This window comes from Wyeomyia smithii, chromosome 3 (assembly GCF_029784165.1).
Source record: "Wyeomyia smithii strain HCP4-BCI-WySm-NY-G18 chromosome 3, ASM2978416v1, whole genome shotgun sequence".
Classification (NCBI taxonomy): Eukaryota; Metazoa; Arthropoda; class Insecta; order Diptera; family Culicidae; genus Wyeomyia; species Wyeomyia smithii.
Window position 1 is genome coordinate 198,701,006 of NC_073696.1, and position 24,801 is coordinate 198,725,806.

A 24,801-nucleotide genomic window follows, 5' to 3' on the forward strand; every position below is an offset into this window, starting at 1 on the left:
AGTGGGACGCTAAATCTCATGAATGTGTGCTGACTGGTTTCGACGAAGACACGAAAGGGTACAGGCTGTACGATCAAAAGTCAAGGTACATTTTCAAGAGTCGGGAGGTGAATTTTATCAATGAATCGGGACTGAGTGCGGTTCAAGCAGTGCAAGAAATCCAACGAAGTCGTAACCTGATCCAGCTGAATTTCGAGGACGTCGTTTCACTGTCACCCGAAGCTGATGACCAGCCACCCCAAGTTGAAATGTCTGAAGATGAGGGCGAATTTTTCACTGACTATGCGACCACTGATGCAAGTGAAGATACCAGCAAAGCTACTAGCGATGATTCTGTGATTGAATTAACTCCTGTGCTCCCACCGCGACAATCTTTATATCCATCTGATTCACGGGTGTTGAGGCGCAGCGGTCGGGAGCACAAACTACCCGGCAAGTATAATCATTTCCATGTACCGAGCAAAGGTCTGCCGCATATCCATCCCCCACAGAATCCATTCGATGAAAACCACTCAGATGATAGCGAGCCAACCACAAGTTCTGACAACCAGGGTCAGTTCAGCGGTATTTCGGAATCCACTAGTCAAGCCAAGGCCAGGAGGAGCGAGGATGATCCGGTGACGCACCAGTATGCATTGTCGCGAGACGACTCCGAACGCTGGAAGCAGGCTATGCAAGAGGAATACGACGCGCTGATCAGCAACCAAACCTGGACGTTGACGGAACTACCGAAGGGCAGAGCGGCCATCAAATGTAAGTGGGTTTTCAAGACAAAGCATGATGCAAGTGGAAACGTGGATCGATATAAGGCCCGCTTAGTAATCAAGGGCTACCCGCAGCGAAAGGGGGTGGACTACGACGAAACCTACTCGCCTGTGGTTCGTCACAGTTCACTGCGGTACCTGTTTGCGTTGACGGCCAAATACAATTTGCTAGTGGATCAGATGGATGCGACTACTGCGTTTCTCCAGGGAGATCTGGACGAGGAAATTTTCATGGAGCGACCACCATGTTTTGTGAAACTCAGAGGATGCCCGCTTGTGTGTCGCTTGAACAAGGCACTCTATGGACTCAAACAATCCAGCAGAGTTTGGAACACCAAACTGGACGCCACGCTGAAGAAGATGGGACTAATCCAATCCGATTACGATCGGTGCTTATATTACTGGATCCAAGATGGAAAGATTGTGTTTGTTGCGGTGTACGTTGACGACGTGCTGATAGTTGCTAACAATTAGGCAGTTAAGAACGATATCAAGGCAAAGTTCAGCAGTACATTCCGAATGAAGGACTTGGGACCTGTGATGAGCTGCTTGGGTATTCGTGTTACCCGTGCGGAAGGTTCAGTGTCGCTGGACCAGGAGGCCTATATTGATTCCATCTTGCGTCGATTCAATATGTCAAATGCGAAGGCTGTCACTACTCCAATGAATGCTGCAGAAAAGCTCACGAAAGAATTAGCACCAAAGACACCGGAAGAGATTGAACGAACGAAAGTGATTCCATATCAGGAGGCTGTCGGGTGTTTGATGTATTTGGCACAGTGCACCAAACCAGACATCCTTTTCGCCGTGAATCTAATGAGTCGATTTAACACGAATCCTGGACTGAAACACTGGGAAGCCGTTAAGCATATTTTCCGGTACCTTAAAGGTACATCGAAGATGATGTTGCAGTATTCTGTAACTGGCGATTCAAAGTTGATAGGTTATACCGATGCGGATTGGGCATCCGATCTCGACGACAGACGATCTACGAGTGGATACGTGTTTGTCATGCAAGGCGGAGCAGTATCTTGGAGCTGTAGGCGTCAAACCACCGTATCACTATCAACCTGCGAAGCGGAGTACATGGCCCAATCTGCTGCGGTACGAGAGGCGTCATGGTGGCGAGGACTGGTGTCGCAGTTCGGTCAAGATGACCCAATCGAATTACGGTGTGACAACCAGAGCACGATTTGCATTGCAAGAAACGGCGGATATACACCACGAACGAAGCACATCGATATCCGGCACCATTTTATTGATGCACTGGATCGGAATATTGTTTCGCTGAACTACGTCAAGACTGATGAGCAAGTAGCAGATGGTTTAACAAAAGCATTACAACGTGTCAAACTCGAACGCAATCGAGCAACAATGGGTTTACTCAACTGAAATCAGCAGCTTAAGAAGGAGTATTGGAAATAAGTAAGCTGCGACCCAGCTGTGTTCAACATAGCAATCTATTAATAAGAGAGCAATCAAATTTTATTAGGGGTCTTCACATCGAGCTCGTATACGAATACCGAGCCGTAAACTGTGTATCTTCCATTACTCGTCAATGGAGGTGAGTATTTTTACGGCTGGGTATTTGTTTACGAGCTCGACATGAATCCCCCTATTATACTTCCAACTGTCATCCGAACTAGACGTTCTCATCCCACACTCTCAATAATTTTTATCGGAATATTTGCTTAAATCTACATTCACCGATTCTGTATAACTTTTTACCGAACAATCCGTGAAAATGCCAATTTGTAAACCTGGCGGCCATTTTTCTCATACGTGACGTGCAGGACGCGAATATTTTCTATTGATGCTATTGATTTCCTTCAAATGCTGTGTGTAAACTTAAGATATTTATGATATGTAAAGTGTTTATGATGAATTTGGTTGTTTAGCTATATCACTTTTTTATATCATCTAAAAGAGCTGCATTTTCTAAGCAAAACGTGGTTTTCAAAACAATTCGATCGTTGTCCTTCAATTATTAATTCATGATATTGCTACAATGACATTTCACCCATGTACACACTGTCATTGTAGCGTTTTAGAGCGATTTTTTATTCTTCATTCAAAAATCGAAGGACAATGATATAAAATTTTTATTTTGCTTAGAAAATTACTCTTTTAGCTGATATAAAAAAACAGAAATCCGTGAATAGCTAAACAACCCAATTGCCGAAACAGTATGTGCGAGTCGTGAACATTTTATAGGCTGCTCGGTTTGGAACATTATCAAAAACTGTAGAAATTACCGACTAATTGTTCGGTAATTTTCTGAGATTCCGGTAAAATTTTACGGATTCGGTGTTTTATTTTACGTGTTAAAACCAGGCCTATGAAAAGAGGCCATCTTTTCATACCCGAAAAATAACAAGCAACATTATGGAACATTAACACTGGGTTGTTCCATAATGTTGCTTGTTATTTTAACTTAAAAATTAACTTAAAATGCTCAATTTTGATCCAGTTTTAACCAGGCCGCACCTCCAATGCGCACCGTAGAATTTGTATGGTTTAGCCACAAAGAACAGACTAACAAGCGACGAACAAACAGTCTGAAAAAGTGTGTAAAATTGTGCATGTGTGTCACTAAACAACCCGCATGTTCATCACTGTATATGTACTTTTCACACCCTTTGGTACTGGCGTTGAAATATATTTGCTATACAGTTCGCTCCATGGCAACGGCAGCGACATCAAGCTTTACCGCTTTACTTTACCATTCAGTATGACGAGGGGTTCAATTCGGGAGGTATATTTTTGAGCACACAAACTTTCTACACACTATTTATCGTTTGCTTGTTAGTCTGTTCTCTGTAGTTCAGCCTACCACCGTTTGGGTTTAGTTCGTAAATAACTACCTGACATCTCTCACTTGCGTCGTTAATTGCAATATCGTTTCTTAATTCCTGGGTAGATTTACACTAACTCAGTCGAATGAAGAAATTCGCTATTACTCCAAAAAGGAGTTACCGTAAAAGTTGGGAACCTGTATCGCAGACAGACGTCCAAGCAAGAACAACATTGATCAAAATTCTCGTCTAAATTTTCAAAGTAAATTGAGTTATAAATCACTTGTACACTAGCGCTGCCTGGTGACCTTATCGCTACAATACATTTTTTTCGCTGGTGCACGAGGCTGGCGGTACTGGTAGCGCTATCTGGTTACGGATTGCTACTACAAAAAACTTTACACAAGTTTGGAACTCAGCTTGGACGTCTGTCTGCGCCTGTATATTAGAGAAATGACAAGACACTCACCGTTAAGGCAACTTTCAACATCAAAACGGATAACGGCAGTGCAAAATTAAACAGCTCGCCCGTTTTTATGTTGACAGTTGCCTTAACGGTGAGTGTTTTGTCATTTCTCTAATATACAGGTTCCCTACGTAAAAGTGGTCCACTTTTTTTTTACTTTTATTAAAAATGAGTGATGTCTTACTCAGTTAGAGTGACAAACAATAAGCGTGTGTAATGGGTAACGCTTCAGAGATATATTTGTTATCTGTCAAATTTGTTCGGCACAAGCTTCAAGTTAAAAATGTTGCGGATCGGTTTCCGCATCATAAAGTGAATTTTTAATTGTTCAGAGGTTTTTTAAATTACATTTCTATTGTGTCTTCGATTCGCGAGCATAGACGATTGCTTTTTCATCAGTCCCAAATACACTTTGCTCTGCTATGGGACGAACAAAGGACAGCGATGGTTCAGGTAAAACGAAAGTAGCAAATATTTTCTAATAGCGTAATCTCATTTCGTATACACACAGGATCAGATTCTGATTCCAGTCGCGGGGGTAGCCGCAGTCGAAGTGGAACTCCTCAGGTTGCTCCAACACCTGGGTATTCCCTAGAGCATCACGATTCACGATCTAATTCACCGCAGCTTCGTTCTCGTTCGCAAACACCACATCGTAATCCCAGCCCATCAAGATCCCGTTCACGTTCGCGTTCACGCTCGCTTACACCGCACAGAAATCCGAGCCGATCCAGATCACGTTCTCATTCAGCTGGCTCGGCAAGATCCGGATCTGGAGGACGGTCCCGTACTGGATCCCCTGCAGGCTCACATCGGTCCCGTTCAGGAACACCTCGATCACGTTCCGGATCACAGCGTTCTCGATCTGGATCAGGTTCACCTGCCGGCTCACAACGTTCTAGGTCGGGATCACGATCGCGAAGTGGAACGCCACAGAACCGCTCGAAAAGTGGTACTCCTGTTAACAGATCGCGAAGTGGAACCCCAGGGGCTCGCTCTCACAGTGGGTCACGCTCTCGTTCCGGATCACCGGTATGTTAATATAATTTCAACACAGTAGACATATTTTGATAATTTTCATTGCGTACAGGCTAAATCGCAAATCAGTCGTCGGTCACGCTCACGATCTAGAAGGTCTGGTTCTCGTTCTCCGTCGCAAGCAAAGTCAAACCGTTCGAATCGTTCTGGCTCAAGATCACGCTCCCGAAGCGCAGGCTCTAATCGATCTGGTTCCGCTGGTTCCGAAATTGGAGATAAACGAAAGCGAGCTATTGTATCAAGTGATTCCGGATCGGAGGCAGAGAAACGCAAGCAAAACAAAAAGAAGAATAAATTGATTGATTCTGATTCGGAAGAGTCTGATGCGGGGAAAGTTGATGCATCTAAGGAAAATGTCACGGCAGATGCTTTGTTTGGCGATGCGGACGACATTAGTTCTGATGAAAATTCGGAAAGGGAACGGGATGAGCTGGACGATCTAGAAGACGAACAGCAGAGGAAAAAGGAAAGCGACAGAGAGCGTTCTAGAAGCAGAAGTCGTTCGCGATCTCGGTCGAGGTCCAGATCTAGGTCTCGATCAAGAAGTCGGGCTGGTAGTGAGCGCCGTTCTTCTGATGATGAACGTGGTGAAGGTCTTGCCCGATTTGAAGAGCCGAAAGAACCCGAACCTGAGCCAGAACCAATACCTGAGACAAGAATCGATGTCGAAATTCCTCGCATTGTGACGGATTTGGGTCGAGATTTGCATTTTGTAAAGTTACCTAATTTCCTTTCGGTTGAAACGCGACCGTTTGATGTGGAAACCTATGAGGATGAAATCGATGAAGAGGAAACACTTGATGAGGAAGGCCGACAACGTTTGAAATTAAAAGTTGGTAATACGATCCGCTGGCGCAATAACATTGATGACGACGGAAACGGAGTCAGAGAGACGAACGCTCGAATGGTGCGCTGGTCTGACGGAAGTATGAGTCTGCACTTGGGGTCGGAAATCTTCGATGTCTACAAGCAACCACTACAGGGCGACCATAATCATCTGTTCATCCGTCAGGGTACCGGTCTGCAGGGGCAATCAGTATTCCGTACGAAATTGACCTTCAGACCGCATTCGACTGAATCGTTCACTCATAAAAAGATGACCATGTCTTTGGCCGATCGATCTACTAAAACATCTGGTATTAAAATTCTTACCCAAGTTGGTTTCGATCCCGATGCTAATCGGAAGCAAAACATCAAAAAGGAAGAGGAAAAACTTCGAATGGCAATGCGGGCGAAGCCAACTGGCCAGACCAAATCGAGCGGCCGCAGCAAGAAGGATTCTGCTGCTAATGCGAACAGTTCATACCAGCAAGACGAAGGCTCCGATGATGAGGGAGGTATTTCGATTGCTGCTATCAAAAACAAGTACAAAGATGACCGATCCAAGCCGAAGCAGGGCGCCGCAATCTATTCGTCCGATGAAGATGGGTCGGATTTGGATATGGGTCGCAAGAAGCGAAATGATGGCAAAAAGAGAGTTCTGAGAGCGTTGGAAAACTCCGATGACAGCGATGAAGGGTCTGAACATTCGGGATCTGGGTCCGGGTCTGGTTCGGAACACGCATCTGGCTCGGGATCAGAAGCAGCCTCGGGTAGTGAGAAGAGCGGTGGCGGTGCCAGAAACAAATCTGGTGATGATGGGGGTGGCGATGACAGTGATGAATAATCTTTAAAAAAATGTACTGTTTGTATTCGTGATGACGATTCAATAAAGCTTCAATAACAGTAGTTCTGTAATTTCAAAGCTAACAATTCATGTATTTCTCGAATAACTACATTCTACATTATTACACAAAATGACCGTTCGCTATCGTTAGAAGGTATCTTTTTTCCTTGAAGCTCCTGTGCTTTCACTGCCAGATAGGACTGCTCATACTCTTTCTGCATGCATTCAGGCAAGGGTTTAGCCCAATCTTCAGGTGCCTGATCTCTTTTCTTCCACACATCGTTCCGATAGTGTGCTTCTAACCGCTCTGTTCGCCGCAGGCGTTCACTTTCGATCAACTGAAGCGCACTCTTCGAATCGCTAGGATTCTTCTCAAATCGAACGCAGTTGTCGAAATCTCGTTTCCACTGGGTACAGTCGATGCTTTGGCCATGGATGAAATACTGGTGAAATCGACCCTTGATACTTGTGCAATCGTCATATTCTTCACTGTACACAAAGCATGGTCGTATCTTCAAATGTAATTTTGTTTAAGCTTTGAAGTACCTATTTTATATTTGGAAGCATACATACCGACCATAGGTTTTCAAACACTTCTTTCTCTGAGGCTGTTTTTGGCTGAGGAGGAATATCTGATATCAATGGTGCCATTACAAAATTGAACCGCTGTTTTGACCGAATTGTCTGCAATTCGTGCCTGAAAGAAATAATGTAAACATCTAAACATTACAAGATACACGCTAAAAGTAAATTTTGCTTGTTATAAATGTAACCTTTTTGTACACTTCAAATCAGAGCTGACAGTCTTGGTAACAAAATAAGCCTTTCATCCTTTTCGTATAATTTATGGGAAGGTAAATTAAAATATCAGGCTTTCAAGCCTGTAGTACACTCTTTGACCAATGGTCAAATATTTGACCTCCTGACATAATGGTCAAATTTATTTGACATCATGATTGTTGTTTGCCACATGTAAAAATTGAAGAGTGGCAAACAATTATTTTCGACCAAATTTTTATCTGTCAAAAAGTGACAAATATTTGACGCTTGGTCAAAAAGTGTAATCCAGCCTTTTGTTTTTCTAATTTTTTTAGCATGACAAAACAGTGAAAATAAGTTAAAATTAAATCACAAGGAAATCACAGTCACATTTTGTGTATAGAGATTGCTATTATTACTAGAGGCTGTGTTATAAAGAGATACGCAAAGAGAAAAGCAGTAAATATGGCAACCCTTCGCTAATATTTTATTTTAAACAATTCTGGCAACCATATTTATTTTCGCATGACTTTTCATACGCACTAGAAAGTGTAATGAAATTTCGAAACTTTGTAAGAATATATTACTGAGTTTCAGTGCTTGTTTCCAATGCATCACTCATAACATGAGCATGACGAACACATTTTTCGTTGGAACCATAATTGCACGTGATTCACAGAATTTAAACTGATCGCAACACACATTCTGTACGAAAAGTAACACGCATGAGTTTGTTTACTTTGCACACTTGGAGTCTCGATTTGATGGTTCACTTGGAGTTTTAGACCTTACTCTTTGCGTATCTGTTCATAACACCGTCTGTAATTATTACCAATATTTATCACCATACAGGCAATAAAACCAATAAACCGATATTTTTTAGCGTGTATTGTCCAAAAATATCCTGGCAGCTCTGACTGTAACTCACACAAGCAAAAATGCAAATGGTCGCAACGCAAGGTCGCAACTATTTTGCTCCTCGGTTCCAAAAAAGCGTAATAAATTCCGGATCAGTAGTGGCTGGCCGTAAGTGTGAATAAATGTGGAAGTATGTTGCACGCCGTATTCGCGATGTGTATGACCGTACCCACAATGTACTAGACGTTCGCCGGCCGTGTCAGTACGGCGCCGAACGTTTCTGCAGTACTGGGGTACCTCAGCATCAACAGCAGCAGAACGAACAGTTCAAAATCCAGTTCCGCAATGAGTACATCCGCGGTTCGTACTGTTTGCTGAATGTGGCCAATCGGCAAATCACAGTCGTCCGAGATGGAGAGCAGTTTAATGAAAGCGGATCGAACAACTCCGGGCGGGATGGTTTCCGTCGAAAGGAGTTTTGTCCGTTCCAGCATAGTTGGATCGGTGCCATTACTTGGGTAAGTACACAAGTTATCATGCAAAAATGCGAAGGATGATCGAAGAGTCGTTGGTCTCGCGGCAGGTTGCGCGAAGTGTAGGAGAACGTCTTGGTGAGCGATTTTTGGCAAACAAGTGTTGTTTATTTACGGGTATTAGTTTTATCAGTGACAGGCAGATAATTCCAGATCCTAGGGAGGTATTCAACGCGTGACCTCAAATCTGCTTATCAAGTAGAAACCTGTTTAGTCATTGCATTTTTAATTAATAAAAAAGAGTGAAGATTTTTAGTAACATAGAATTAATTCCAATTTATTAGGCTGTCGGGATTTGTTCATAAACAAACAAACAAAAACTACCTTATTAGATTTGTTGCACGAGATGCAAGAAATTATTCCCTGACAATAGAATGGCCTTGTTATTAGCGACGAGGTCTTTTTTCTTTGTTTCCGCACCCCAGTGTAATATGTTCGTTATCACTTGCAAAAATTTGCGTAAACATACTGAGTCATTAAAAAGTATTACATTTTTACTGATCGATATATTTTTCGCATTGGTTGAAATTTATTGTAGAAAGTAGTTGTTTATTTTGTCTATTTTGCTCGTTTTTCAGTCTGGTGCCATAATCTGCGGTTGGTATACTAGCAAGCTCATTTGTCTGTATCGTCGCAATCACAAATGGGAGGGCCCAAAGTGTTTACCATTTTTGATTTCGGCTGGTCATAAAATTCCTCGTGACTTTTGCCGCTCACATCAGACGAAGTCTACCCTCTCTGTCCCACCTTCCCCACCTGTCGAACCCGTTCCTAAGCAGCAAGAGCAACAAGCTGCTGCAAGACCGACTTTCTTTGGAATACCGATACCCACGGCAAAGCCGGCACCGTTGGCAGAACTTGACTTCGGTGATTTCTTTGATCATCAAAGGGACGTTATTTTTCCTATAAACCATGAGCCGGCTAAGAGTTCTACGGTTCCCCTCAATGAGACTCATTCGATCGAGCAGATCACACATGAACCTGCTCCTACCGTCGAGTCTGCTTTGGAAAATCTTGTGAGCGTTATAGGCGAGATTGAGTACCAACTTGGTGTGCAGAATTTGGAGCATGGAGATTATAGCACGGCTGTGTCTCATTTAAAGTTGGGCACTAGTCATCAGCATGCCGGCGCTGCTTTCAATCTGGGAATTTGCTACGAACAAGGTTTTGGAGTAAAGAAAAATGCTAGAGTGGTGAGTTACAGGCTTTGATTTATTAAAGTTACCCGCTTTAATATAACTTTACACTATTGTAGGCAATGGAGTGCTATTATACTGCAGCAACACTTGGTCATCCACAGGCTATGTACAATCTGGGAGTATACTACGCTCACGGGCTTGGTGGCTTGCGTCGCAGTCGTCGAATGGCTAGAAAGTATTTTACCGCAGCCGCCGATATGGGCTTGCCGGAGGCGGTCGATGCTTTGGGAGCAAATTATCGTTCGCGACGAGAATCACTTTCATCGCCTGGTACTTCAGCAGGATCATCTCCAACCGCCGTGCCGTTCCAGTTCAAATTTAATTATGACGAACTAGAGCGCTATGGTTTCGGAGTGAAGAACGTCGAGCCACAGACAGATCAGATTGAGTTACGTCTCGTTTCTGCGATGGCTTAAATATTTGTTTGATACACTTGTTAAATTGCGAGTAATATAAGGTTGACAGTGAAATCTTGGATTTACTGATACAACTGTAATGTTTATGCTATGCTAGGCAAGTTGAGCTAAGCTCCTTCGATAGTTTATGGTGATTGTAAATGAAGTACCGAATTTTTTTTCATATGATTTTCCTTTATGGTAAGATAGAGTCATGTTCAATGGTAAAACATACCCCGAAGTGCCTTAATGTACCTATTAAGCGCTCAGCTTTTGTTTTCCTAATTGTTGCTTAATTTCTTCGAATCAATTTGGGACTTGCAAACTGGGGTTATGCGTCCACAGACCTTTTGATGCTTGGAACATTTATAACTTGTTTTTTATATGTTCGAAAGGTGAACACTTCGGGAATGAATTAAAAAAATGTAAACACTCAAACATGAAATAAACTTTTGATTTTCAAAAAAAAAAAAATTAAATGTATTTTCTAATAATATCAAAGAAATTTTTTCGTTGCTTTTTTATGCGACGTTCAACTGATTCGGTAGTTAGGGTTTGCTACATGATTCCACAAATTTTCCATCGTAAAAATGTATCGGATTAGAAATTTCATCCATTTCGATTTTGCTGTTTTATTAGTTATTAGAAAAGAATTTCTATAAACCAGAACGGCTCGATTAGGAAGCCTTATCACTCCGAAAATCACTTTATCGTTTTTTTTATTACTTAGTTGATACTGTCGCAAATTCTATTTTTATCAACTCTCTCTAGAAAAAAAAAGCAAGAGCGACTAATAGTTACATAACGTAGAGGCAATTAAAAGATGGTTTTCCTTATTCTTGTTCACGATCGCATTGTACGGTTTTATCCATCTATCCATGCACTGTGTCATAAATTTAGGAAAACGATGGCAAAGTTGTTTGTATGTACTTTATACTTCGAATATGACCCTCAGCGGACTTTTTAGAAAAAGAAAAAGACAGAAACAATACAACAATATCACACCCTAGTCTGGGAGGCTAATAGGGCTTTTGCTACACATGCATGCATAGCATCTGTTGGGCACACATTGCAGATTTACCATTTGTTAGCGTTGTGGCGATTCAGGAAATAATCATCAATTACTTGAAGGATTTTTATCTTTTTTACGACAAAAAAAAATCGAATATCTACAATTAGTGATAATTATCATTTTATTATTACATTTTGTAGAAAAAATTCTCTAGAACGTATGCACTTTTTGGCGTCTTTAATCTTATTTCTATATATTATCAACTGATAATATAGAAAGCGAAACACAAATTAACAAGATTTACTACCTTTCAGACGTAAAAAATTAACATTGATCAACATTTTATCCGAAAGAAAGCGAAATAAAATACGAACATAACGCTTTTTATGAACCGGCATTTTTCAAATTCATCTGAACTTTTTAGAACCTTCTTGCAATTTACAATGTACGTCTATCAGCAATATATTTTGTAACAACGGAAAATGTAATATTTTTCGGTAATGTATTGTTTAATATTCGCGCCACTTCGGTTAGCCTGGGTCACAACTTCAAAATTTCGCAGTTTTTCCGTATACCGAATTTTAATACTTAAAGCAAGTTTTCTATGTTATAAGCAAACATGTTAGCTTGTGGAAACAAGTTTAAGTGGGGTGATTATCGTGTTGAATATCCTAAAATAATTATTTGAATTAAATTGCTCTTACCGGTATATGTTAATCATATGGAGCTGTCATTTTTGCCTGCCGTGCCCTAGTACTGGGTCGAGAAAATTTCCAGCTCGAAAAGATCCTCGACCGGATCGGGAGTCGATCCCGATATCACAACCTTATGAGAGAGCTAGCCGCTCGACATCGCTAACCACAGAGCCACGGAAGTAATCGCTGAATCTGGAAGCCGAATCTTGAGGACATATCGTTCTACTGAAACTGATGGTTGAAAAACTCCCAGACCTGGCATCTGCCCAGTAAACATGTGCTACTCTCTCTCGAAATTTTTTAGCAATAACCTAATCGGCGTTATCTAAAAAAAAAGGCGACGAAAACGTTCTTTGAATTGGAAACTCGGAACATGGAAGTCATTAGGCTTCCCGGAATGCGATATGATCATGTACGACGAATCGAATTCACGCAGCTCCAAAGTTGTAGCACTGCAGAAACTTTGCTGGACAGGGCAGAAGGTGTAAAAAAGCAGGCATCGGACATCTACCTTTTACCAGAGCAGACCCGACCGACGTACAGAACCACAATTCGATCACCTTCTTAAGATTAAAAACGACGCGAGATTCTTCTCCGACATTATTAACGTTCGCGATCTGACATCGAACAACAAGGAGATTCCATTGTTATCCAAGGATACGCGCAGCATCCGCCATAAGTAGCACGGCTATTGCGGCACTAGGCACATTGGTACCCCAAATCGAAAAAACGACTGGTTTGACGGCGAACGCAAACAGTTAGTAGAGGAGGAGAATGCAGCACGGACGAGAAAACTGCAGCACAAAACGAAAGCGAATGTAAAACGATAAAAACATGCGCGGAACAGGCAGAACTCGGTCCTTCGGAGGAAAATGTATCAACAGGAGAAACGAGATTGCGAAGCGATGGAGCAGCTGTAGTGCGTTAGCGACACCCGTAAGTTCTACGAGGAACTAAACAGCTCCGTAGAGGCTACTTGCCACAAGCCGATGTGTGCAGCGACCTGTAAGAAAATCTCCTGGCGAGCGAATGTGAGGTGATTGGAAGGTGCAGCAGACGAAAGTGGCACGGCAATCATTCTAGGAGTACGTGCAGATGACGACAAGTTATCCGCCCTAAACCTCCAAGAGACTGAGGAGAAATTGTCAGGAGCCTACAAGTTACTCTCTCGACTTCTATACCGTAGCCTATCATTTATTGTAAAAAAATCGTAGGGCAATACTACGGGATTCATGGGGGCCTGCGCCACCTCGTACGACATCTTTGCACTGCGACAAGTACACCAGATATGCCGAGAGTACCACGTACACCCTATTCATCGAGCAGCGTATAACACAATCGAACGAGATAAGCCATAGCAAATTATGTACGAACACGGGTTCCCGGACAAAATTACGCAATTGGTCAGAGCAACGATGGATAGAGTGATGTGTACAATACGAGTTCTGAGGACCTTTCGAATCTCGTAGAGAGTTGCGACGGGGCGATGGGCTTTCATGTCTACTTTTTAATATTACCACAGACTAACAGACATAACACGTCGAACATATTTTCAATAAAATCATCGTTTGGATGATTCCAGTACTTTACGTTAGTAACACTAGCCCCATCTGCTGTCGTGTTCGCGCTGCGTCATGAATTTCGACATCAGCGCCAGCGTTACTGCATGTGTCAAATGGGGAACTACAAAATATGTATGAGACTAAGACAAGACGCGACAGCTGGCTTCTTATTTTCCTTTTCGTAACGGCCGTCATCCCCGTCGAATTTTTTTTTGAACGTTCCATACCGTTGATGCCAGAATGATTATTTTTAACAACTTCTGCAGGTCAAGGAAAATAAAACAAATTAAAATTGCAATATATAGGCGAATAATACTCAATTTTTATTTATTGTTTTATGTTCAATAAAGCATACTTCTACTATCAATTTTTTTCTTCCTAAGTTTCTTGGTACCCAAATTTTTTCTTCCTAAGTTTCTTGGACTTCAACCGAAATAGTAAAAAACGATTAATCAATGCATTTTTTAAGTTATAACAGTGAAATACATCACTCGGTAATATCATGTACCTTGCATACTTTTGCATCATTATTTATGAACAATTATAATAGCTGAATTATGACCCTCCAGCATCACTGCTTTACAGTGAAAAGTAACCTCGTTGTATTTTCTACGTGACGATTGCGTTATCGGATTCAGCCAATCAGCAGCCGGTTCAAATTGGTTGCATGTAACGGTGACCAGCTGTCGCGTCTTGTCTTAGGTATGAGGTTGCATGACAGCGCCCCAGACGACGTTTTCGCGCGATGGCTGTTATTCGATTGAAAATTTGAAATGAACGAACATTTTTTGTGGCGATGGAGCTAGGTTTTAGTGTTACGTCTGTTAGTCTGTGATATTACCATGGAAGGTGTTAACTATTAGAAAAGCGGGAATGGACACGCGGGGTACGCTTTCAAGGGAGTCCGGGCACCTACTTGGGTTCGCCGACGACATTGACATTTTTTCACGCCCCTTTGAAACGTTGACGAAAACGTGCAGCAGACTTAAGGCAAAGGCCAATCGCGTCGAACTAGTCATAAACACGTTGAAGATAAAATACATGCGAAATAGAGACTCGACTAGAGAAGACTCTGTCAACCTCCCGCCACGGATTCTAATCAACGGGGACGAAATCGTGGTGGTAGTTGAGTTTGTGTATTTGAGCTCAATGGTGACTGCCGACTTTCAAATTGTGAGTTGATAACTTGGAAGGAGCGTCAAACTTAGCTCCGGCCCTCACAAGTTCCTCTCTCACGCCTCCACGAGTCATATGATACAATAGACTACCAGTTGAAACATGGACACAACTGGTTGGCGTTGTCTGGGGAATGTTGTCATCCGACAATAGCTAAGTGAGAAGGTGCGACGCGATCGTTGGCGCGGTAGCCATATCTTCGCCAATCTGAGCCTCTGTTTACCAAGATGGTGCGGCTCAAAACAGTGTCTGATCTCCATGTTAGGGGCGGCTGATCAACATCCTGGTATCAGCGTGGGACTCGAAACAGAGCTGACACGATGATCCTCCGGCGAGACAGGGGGTTGGGAAAGGCCCAACAAGCCGCCCCGCAAAACACCAAACGTTGCAAATATCGAAGAAGTTAATACGGATCCGAACAATCGGCACAGACCTAGGCGACGAAATAAGGACTACGATTGGAAACTCGGTACATGGAACTGCAGATCGTTAGGCTTTTATGGCTGCGATAGGATCATAAATGATGAACTAAATCCACGTAACTTCGAAATCGTAGCTCTGCAGGAAATTTGCTGGTCGGGACAGAAGGAATGGAAAAGCGGACATCGAGAGGTTACCTTTTATCAAAGTTGTGACTCCACCAACGAGCTTGGGACGGGCTTTATAGTGCTGGGTAGGATGCGCCAACTCATGATCGGGTGGCAGCCGATAAGTGCGAGGATGTGTAAGTTGAGAATTAAGGGCCGGTTCTTTAACTACAGCATCATCAACGTGCACTGCCCACACGAAGAAAGAGCCGACGATAAGAAAGAAGCGGAGCAGGTGTATGATAGCTGTCCGCAACGGGACGTTAAGATCGTCATCGGTGATATGAACGCTCAGATAGGACGGGAGGCGATGTACAGACCGGTGATCGGGCCGAATAGCCTGCACGCCGCATCAAATGATAACAGCCAACGATGTGTGAACTTTGCAGCCTCCCGCGGTATGGTAGTCAGAAGTACCTTCTTCCCCCGCAAAGACTTCCACAAGCCACCTGGAGATCACCTGACTTACAAGTGGAGAACAAAATCGACCACGTTCTAATCGATGGTAAATTCTTCTCAGAAGTCATCAACGTTCGTACCTACCTCAGTGCGAATATTGATTCGGACCTTGTTTCAGTATGCATGCGCTCAAAACTTTCGACGGTGCGAAACACGCGTCAACATCGCCCATCGTGACCAAACATCGGGCAACTACGGGACATCGAAGTTGCACAGGAGTACGCGAGGCAGCTGGAAGCAGCATCCAGCGAACGTGGAGCGCTACCGACGCGCACAGAAAAGACAAAACTCGGTCTTACGGAAGAAGCGCCAGGAGGAAGATCGAGATCGCGAGGCAATGGAGGAACTGTACCGTGCGAATGACACACAAAAGTTCTACCAGAAGCTGAACAGTTTCCGCAAAGGCTATGTGCCACAAGACGACATGTGCAGGGACCTGGACGGCAACCTTCTCACGAAAAATTGTGAGGTGATTGACAGGTGGAAGCAGTACTACGATGAGCACCTTAATGGCGATGTAGCAGAGGACGATGACCGAATGGTAGTAGATCTCGGTGTACGCGCAGATGACGACAGAATTCCAGCCCCTGACCTCCAGGAGGTTAGAGAGGAGATCGGCCGGCTGAAAATCAATAAAGCCGCTGGAGCTTACAAACTCCCCAGCGGGCTGTTAAAACACGGTGGTGAATCACTGGCTAAGGCGCTACACTGGATTATTGCCAAGATTTGGGAGGTGGTAGTACCGGAGGAGTGGAGGAAGGGTACAGTGTGCCCCATCTACAAAAAATGCGACAAGTTGGATTGCTGCAACTACCGTGCAATCACGTTGCTGAACGTCGCCAACACGGTACTCTTTCAAATTCTGTGCCGTCGACTATCACCGTTTGCGAGGGAATTCGTGGGGCATTTATGGTTGCCCGCGCAACCACGAACCAAATATTCGCGGTACGGCAGGTCCTACAGAAGTGCCGTGAGAATAACATGCTCATCGTTCATCGATTTTAAATCGGCATACGACACAATGTGGTCCCCGTGGTTCTGTGGTTAGCGATGTCGGTCGGCTAGCTCTCCCACACGGTTGTGACATCGGGTTCGATTCCCGATCAGGTCGAGGATCTTTTCGAGCTGAAAATTTTCTCCACTCAACACTGGGGCACGGTGTATCGTTGTACTTATCCTACACATGCAACATGTGCCAAAAAACAATATCGATAACGAAATCTCTCAACTAATCTAGTTTATCGAGACCGCATAAGCCCCCCCCATGCTTGCGTGCGATATTGTTTTACGACACAATCGTTCGAGAACAGCTATGGCAGATTATGCACGATTACGGTTTTCCGGAAACTGACACGGCTGGTCAAGTCAACGATGGATCGGGTAATGTGCGTAGTTCGAGTTTCGGGGACACTTCAGGTCCTTCGATTCTCGAAGAGGGTTACGACAAGGTGATGGATTATCGTGCTTGCTGTTCAACATCGCTTTGGAAGGTTTGATACGTAGGGCTAGTATCGACACGAGTGGCACGATATTAAGAAGGTCTGTTCAGCTCTTTGGCTTCGCCGATGACATTGATATTGTAGCACGAACCCTCGAAGAGATGACGGAGACGTACATCAGATTGAATTCTGAAGCCAGACAGTTGGTCTGGCCATAAACGCATCGAAGACTAAGTACATGAGAGGAAGAGGTTCAAGAGAAGACAGTGTAAACCTCCCGTCACAAGAGTGGCAACGAGTAGCCATGGTCGAACGCAATGGCGTCGGCTCTTAGGCCCTTATTACAGAAGACGATGCCAGCGGCCAGTTTTTTTTTCTGTATGGACTTCCTCACTGCGACCAGAATCGTAGATCTATTGTGAGATATGCCTGTCTGGTGTCTGCTGTATCCCGCACTTCTGTTAATAGCAATACCGCTATTGAGAAGTGGCATGCTTATTATCATTGTTCATCAGTGCTTGTGTGTAATGTGATACTCTTCCTTTTATCCGCTTACTGTTCTACTATACCGATACACGTTCCTCTTGCCAAATATCACCAATTATAATTCCCTGGAGAAGTTTCGTCGTGCGTCCTTCTGGCCAGTTTTATTGATAAGAGGGACTTATTTTTTGTTGAGAGGAAGTCACGCGAAGGTATTGTAGATTTCAGCGTAAAGGAAGGGTAACTGGTGGGGAGCCTGAGAATAAACCCATGCTTAAGTTCTTTTTGACATCAGATGGCCTGGTTCTACTAAGATTCGAACCCATGACCATCCGCTTGACAAAGCGAACTCTGTAAGCTTGCGGCTACGCAGCTCCCCGGCCAGTTACTCGTCTGACCAATTTTGGTATTGCAGAAGGCGAGTCGGCTAGATTTTGGACAGTAGCTCGTCTGTCACTCGTCTGTCACTCAGCTGTCACCAGCCAACTTTCACTCACGTTCCCTAATAAAACATCTTGCTCGTCAGTGATCGTGGACGAGGCGAGTTGCTGTGCCGTTGGACAAAAAGCAATGAAATGGTCGCAATGCGGATATTCACGAGCACTAACTCCAACTTTGTTCTTCTATCAGGATTTTTGAGGATTTTTGTGAGAGTGATGCGTACAAGTGAATTGTCAAAAAATCTTTCATTTTCTGCATTTAAATATATTCTTCTTTGTCGTTTGTCGGTTCGAGATACGAAGCCATGTGTTGCTGGAAACTTGTTCTGCTGCTTAGAATTTGACTCGTTGAAGGACTTTGAGAGTGGTCTTGTATGCTACAATTCCATTTCAAAATTTTATGGAGCGAGATTTTTTTTTACAATATCGTTTTGGCATTGAATGTTATATAAAACCTAATAAAATGCTCAAAGAATTCCAATGGTTTGTAAAAGGTTTGTATAATTTTTAAAATCAACAGTTGTTTATTAGAAAGAAGCAACTTCATGAAATACATAATTGTGATATTAGCCGAAGTCACCCCATTTTATGGCCCACGTCGGACGCTCCATGGAAACTTGTTGATTAGCCACAAACAGTGCGAGGCTTTGCGAGCACGAGGTTTTCATTTCCCATTAGGTACTATTTTGTGCAGGACACATCTGGATTCCATTCGAGAAACCCTATCTCAACATGTTAAACAATAAATTTAGTAATATTTTCATATTGTTAGCGTAACTGTTACAAAGTTTGTGGTTAATAGTTTGTGATAACCGACGCTGGAAAGCTACAACAATCAATCATGCTTTTCTCATCGATACCAGTTTTGCCGTCTATTTTGAACAGCCTGTCGGGGGAATCCGTCACTATTCGCAGGAATCGTTTGTAAGTATTGCAATGTATATAATTTTGCGACCTGCGATAACCTCTTTCGGATAAGAATATACTCCAAAGGTCGATGATGACTGAACAAATCTTTCCGAGGCTCACACTCGGTAAACCGTGTATCAGCATGTTTAGAAACTAGTAGTTTCCCATCTTTTCACTACCTGGCTGCGTTTTCATAATGACAGTGTTTGAATGCGTGTACACAAAAAATGAATGTATGTCAAGGTCTTATTGGTGCCATCGGCATCGTGGGACATAACTTTAGGATAGAGGCTTGTGACCTGTCACGGTTGCCCGGATTAAACTGAACCAAGGTTTCCGGAAAGGTTGTAGCCCTAATGGTTGTTGAGTTGAAGTTCGAACGAAAAATAGAAGCATGATTGATATCCTGCGGGGTTGAGTCTCTTATTTATTAGTGCTTGATTGTTGTCATTACAGTTTTTATGCAAACAGTTAGCGATGCTATTTAATTCACTTCCGATTCTTGTATTGACATTGCACATAATTTCAAATTTTGTTATTATTACTTGATGGTGGAATCATTAGTCTTGATGTTTAAACCCATAAAACAATTTTTTTTAGTGAACAGGATTATTTTTCCTGTACAGTCCCTCCACAATTGTGGGTCAGCTACAATCATTGGTCACTTTTACGAAAACAGACTCACGAAACCAAGCAATTTTAATTAGCCACGGTATTTTTTTTAACTTAGTTGTATCCTTATTTATACGATAGAAATGATTTAAATTTGCAAATATCACAAGAATAATAATTCTACACGGTGCATTAAACGAAGTGACTCATAATTGTGCGGTGTACAATTGTGGGTCAGTCCATATTTTGGCTATTTTTATTATTGTTGCATGATAATACATCAAGACTGAATAAAATAACTCTTAATCAAGCATTTACAACAATAAAATAACTTTTGTGGTGTATTTCGACGCTTTTATAGACTAAATGATTTTGAATGCCAGAAGTGACCCATAAATGTGTCTTTTGCTATTTAAGTGATATTTTCCTTCCCAACTGTTTTACACACATCAGCTGCAGTGAAACTAATTGTTGATCGAAAGTACACATCAGAACACAGAGATAGATAGTAAAACGTTGGTAGTTGATAACTTCTTCGATTTTATATTGATTTTGGAACATTCAGGCAACACGTTGACTGACCCATAATTGTAGAGGGACTGTATGAACCAGAACTTTGATCTGTTGTGGCATTATCCGATCGTGCATAGTAGTGTTAAATTTTTTGTATGAATTTATGTACTGTGAAATACTCTCAGCAATTCACATGAAGAGGTCCGAATGATAACTGGATTCACCAACGTTGGACGAGGTGAAAAGCTTGCAGAGAGCTGAAGAACCACAGAGGCATTGTGAAGAAAAGCTTACCGGCCCAACTTTTCAAAATTGGGAGCGAGTCGTCGTATAGTGCAATTAACCAGAGCAACTATCGAGGCATAATCCTTCGCAATTCCGCGTATAAAATTCTCTTACGCATTCTGGTCCTTAGACTGAGGCTGTTGCAGGAAGTCTTTATTGGTGAAAACCAGCGCGGTTTTCGAGCGGGATGATCTACAACAAGCAATTATATTCACCTTGAAACAGATCCTCGACAAATTCCAAGAAGACATCATCTGTTTATAGACTTCACGCGGCGTACGATTCAGTGAAACGCAATGACTTGTGGCAGATATAAGCTTATACGTGCGACTCTTGACGGTTTCACATCATGTATTAGGCCAACGGGCGAGATTTTGGACACTCTCGTGACGTTGGATGGTCCGAGACATGAGGATTGGCAGCTATGGTGTAAACACTATACGACGTGTCTTGCGACCACCACTCCGTGTAACTGTTAAACAGATGGCACGAAGGGCGAAACTCGAAACACCGGAGTCAGTGTCAATGTTTTATGATCGGCACCGGTGCCTCAAGCTTAGGCAAACACCGGAGCCGAGGAGTTTCGCTCTTCGTGCCGTCTGTCTAACACCAACACTGAGTGGCAATTGTAAAACACGCCGTTTCGTGTTTCAAATATATCCCTCAGTGCAGAGCGTGTTGTACACATGGCTGGGGAGGTGCTCTCGTACTTTCTGTTCAACATAGTCTTGAGAGGTGCTATGCGAAGGGCACCATCACCACGAAGTTTCACATGCTTCTAGGCTATACGGACGACATCGATAGCATCGGTGTTAATTGTAGAGCTGTGGAGGAAGCCATTACGGCTCTCAGAAGGGGAGTTGCGAGAGTTAGACTCACCATAAAGATTACTGAAACGAAGTATATTGTGGCTGGCAGAGTGCGTGGTAGTCCTATGGGTGTTGGTGCGGTGGTGGTGGATGGAGATACTTACCAAACTCCATCCATTATATGTTTATCTTGGTATACTCGTAACGTGTGATAACGTGAAGAGATGGATCGCAAGCAGCGAACAGGGCCTATTACGGATTGCGAAGCTAGCTTAGGTTCTGCAGTCCACAGATTCGAACGAAATTTGCGCTTACAGGACGCTGATCCTGCCAGTGGCGCTCGACAGACATGAATCGTGGACGTGGAATCCTGCGATCAATACTCAGTGGCAAACAAGAAAATGGGGTGTGACTTAGGCGCGTGAATCACGAGCTAAGGGGCCATCCACATACCACGTGGACAGATTTTTAACGATTTTGACCCCTCCTCCCCCTTCGTGGACAACAGCCCATATAAATTCTAAAAAAATTGTATGGACCGTGGACATTTGCCAGACTTCCGACTTCCGAACTTTTTTCCGACTTTACAAACACATGGAGCAATTGCGTGAATGTTTTTTATGTATTTGTTTTTGTAAACACGACTGACAGCGCTGTGGCGGCTGACATAGTTGCAGTGTTGCGAGAACAACAAATATAAACATCGGAAGTGAGCCTGACTGCCAGTTTATAAGCGACGTTTTGAAAATTTTTATTATTTAAATAAAAATTATCAAAACGTCGCTTATAAACTGGCAGTCAGGCAATATTCATTAATAGATAGATAGAGACCAACGGCTTCAAGACAACATGCGTTGGATATGTGCTGTCGACTCTGTCGACGACTGTGCTGAGAATACTCGAGTAGCGGATGTAAGGGGCGACTGAAGACGGGGCAGCCCGAAACCGAGTTTTATAAAGGTGCATTCTAGATTTGGCAGAAGATATTTATGATAGGTCGCCATAAAAATAAGTAAGACAATTGTTGAAGAGTCTATAATAATAAAGGAAAAAAAACGCATGAAATAATATGGGAAATATATTATTCGTGTGGTATTGGTATTGAAATTTTCTATTTTCCCCAATATTTTTTAATTTTAAAAGCTGGTTCCCATTTAACCTCGTGCATGTTTCGGTATTTAAAAAAATAGTAAATTCGAGAATCTTTTTTTCGCTCCCTGATTACTCAAAGTACTTTCGAGGAAAAGTAGAAAAAGAATAGTATCTAAGTTTTTGTTAGTTAGCTTGGGTGCGACGGTTTTTCTTTATCGTAGTTGAGCCTGTATTTAAAGTTCCATTAAAACAACACAACTTTGAAAGTTTACTGTTGGCTGAAAAGTATATGTTTCAATTGTTACACTTGCGGATATTCCGCTATAGGGCAACTGCCACAATTTCATTCATTCATATTCGCAACAAGCAAATAAAACAAATATGGTACGGTGCCCATGGAGGTTGTTACATGCACGTAGATATCTTTAGCAGCACAGAACGACATTCAGTTTAGTGAAATGGCCAACAGTTAGCGGACGGTTCGTTTCATCTCGCTAGAAAAAGGGAATTCCTGCGCATGTCCTATTTTTCGTTTTTTATCTTCGCAGATTGGATAGTGCTATTATTCTCAACACGTCTCCGTGGGGATGAAATTTCGATCTCAGACTCAAACTTGTGAGGAATAACATCTGATGACATCTTCCGGACGGACGACCCCGATCTCAGACGCCTGTCGGGTAGGACGGTTGTGCCATTCAATTCGTGGTGCCAATTTGAAAGTGGGCACAGTTAATTTATATCGTTTTTAGCTTATAGAGCTGATGTCTGCTAGTTTAGTGGGTGTGTTTGTGTGTGTTAGTTGTTTGCGACATTGTGGGCGTATGAAGTGAAACGGAAGCTGCACAGGATGCAAGCACCGGAGAGAAAGTGCTAAAATTAGTGCATTGATAACTCTACTCTACTGGATAAAATGTGTGAAGTCTAGTGCTTGTCAGTGTCAAATTTTTGGAGTTTAATCATCAGTGTCACTTCGTCAAATAGTAAAATTTATTTACAGATTGTTAAAGGAATAGTAAATTCCAGGGAATTGCAGAAAACATAATTCAAACGCAAACGTGCCTACACATAATTTAATATGCGGCGAGACGAAAGTTACAGACGGATAACACGCGAAAAGGTGGTTGTAAGGGGAAATACCACCATTCGGACGCTGGATTCTACCGTGTCGTTTTTGCCCATAGTTGAATCGTAAGTAATGCGTTAAATTAGGCAAGTTGTGTATCCATTTCACCGGCCTTTTTCGTGTTTGTTTTTGTGGTGGCTCCACATGTATTGATTAGTGCCGGTTTCAAGTTACATTTATTGCATTGCATCTCCAACAACGTAAAGCCGAGCTTTATGACAAATTACGAAATCATATGATGTACTCTATATATAGATTTGTCACCGGAGGACAAAAATATTGCCGCAAAATTTATGCTTCAAAGGGAAACTTAGATAATTGAAAATGCTCGTCGCATGACAGAGAGATTAGTACAGTTTAGTTAGTTAGTTTTGGACAAAATTTTATCACTTCAGTAGAGTTTTTGTTCCGGCGGATTTTTTTTTCGCGGAATACCGGTGATATTGGAAACGAGCTTCCAAAATCATGATGTTGTCTGTTTTATTTCTTTGTCTCCCTTTCTGCGTCTGTGTGTTGAACTTATTCTTCATTCGATCTATTCTCATATGTAATCATGAGATTTCAATCTTTTGGAATAAATATGTATATCATTCAGGATATAAGCTAGTTAACTATAATACGCAGCTGGTTCTGAACTGTTACTTGACAGTTATGTATGCTTGTATTTTTTTGCCGAACTCGTAGCACTGAGTAGTATTTGCTGAACTCGTAGCACACGAATGAGTTTCCCGCATCTGAGCAGTATAGTAATTGTGAGGGAAGCGGGGGCCTAGTGTGGTTGGTAACGTCTCCGCCAACCACGCTCGACGCCTGGGTTCGAATCCCACCGCCGACATAGGTGTCGATGGTTGTGAGGTGGCGTGATCCACTCACAACCAACCCTACTGGTCTAGATTCAAACCTAGCCGACACCGAGAGATTTTCTGAGGCGAAAAATCTCTGGGATCACGCCTTCCATCGCATGAGGAAGTAAAGCCGTTGGCGCCGGTCCGTTAATAAACGGGTCGTGAGTTAGGGACCTGGGTGTGGAGTCGCCTCCCTGGGCGTCGGTAATTGGCCACAATAGTGGCGGAAATAGACCGACGGAAAATAAGCGAGAATAAAAAAAAAGTAATTGTGAGGTTATTGTAAA

At 42.7% G+C, this 24,801-nt stretch overlaps 4 protein-coding genes across 8 annotated transcripts in view; 3 read left to right on the plus strand and 1 right to left on the minus strand.

Moving 5' to 3' along the window:
- Positions 1-4,280: 4,280 nt before the first annotated feature.
- Positions 4,281-6,800, plus strand: LOC129727235 (another transcription unit protein). Its single transcript, XM_055684836.1, has 3 exons — positions 4,281-4,478; positions 4,537-5,057; positions 5,116-6,800. Exons 1-3 carry the CDS (start codon positions 4,448-4,450, stop codon positions 6,727-6,729), a joined length of 2,166 nt encoding a protein of 721 aa, XP_055540811.1. The 5' UTR covers positions 4,281-4,447; the 3' UTR covers positions 6,730-6,800.
- LOC129727236 (UPF0545 protein C22orf39 homolog) lies at positions 6,793-7,460 on the minus strand. The gene is made up of 2 exons (XM_055684837.1): positions 7,303-7,460; positions 6,793-7,241 (listed from the first exon to the last, which is right to left on the minus strand). The coding sequence occupies exons 1-2, from the start codon at positions 7,378-7,380 to the stop codon at positions 6,843-6,845; spliced, it is 477 nt and encodes a 158-aa protein (XP_055540812.1). The 5' UTR covers positions 7,381-7,460; the 3' UTR covers positions 6,793-6,842.
- A 940-nt stretch (positions 7,461-8,400) lies between these two features.
- On the plus strand, positions 8,401-10,678 carry LOC129731254 (DAP3-binding cell death enhancer 1-like). Its single transcript, XM_055691099.1, has 3 exons — positions 8,401-8,864; positions 9,458-10,072; positions 10,135-10,678. The coding sequence occupies exons 1-3, from the start codon at positions 8,529-8,531 to the stop codon at positions 10,492-10,494; spliced, it is 1,311 nt and encodes a 436-aa protein (XP_055547074.1). The 5' UTR covers positions 8,401-8,528; the 3' UTR covers positions 10,495-10,678.
- Positions 10,679-19,109: 8,431 nt separating this feature from the next.
- Positions 19,110-24,801, plus strand: part of LOC129731152 (katanin p60 ATPase-containing subunit A-like 1) — a 46,017-nt gene continuing 40,325 nt past the window's right edge. The window contains exons 1-2 of one of the 5 annotated variants that reach the window (XM_055690937.1): positions 23,011-23,476; positions 23,544-23,734. In XM_055690937.1, the coding sequence (XP_055546912.1) occupies positions 23,622-23,734 (113 nt within the window). In that variant the 5' untranslated portion in view covers positions 23,011-23,476; positions 23,544-23,621. Of the gene's footprint in view, positions 19,251-23,010; positions 23,735-24,801 lie in introns of those variants that run through there. The other 4 variants (XM_055690938.1, XM_055690936.1, XM_055690939.1 and 1 more) reach the window with 4 other exon arrangements.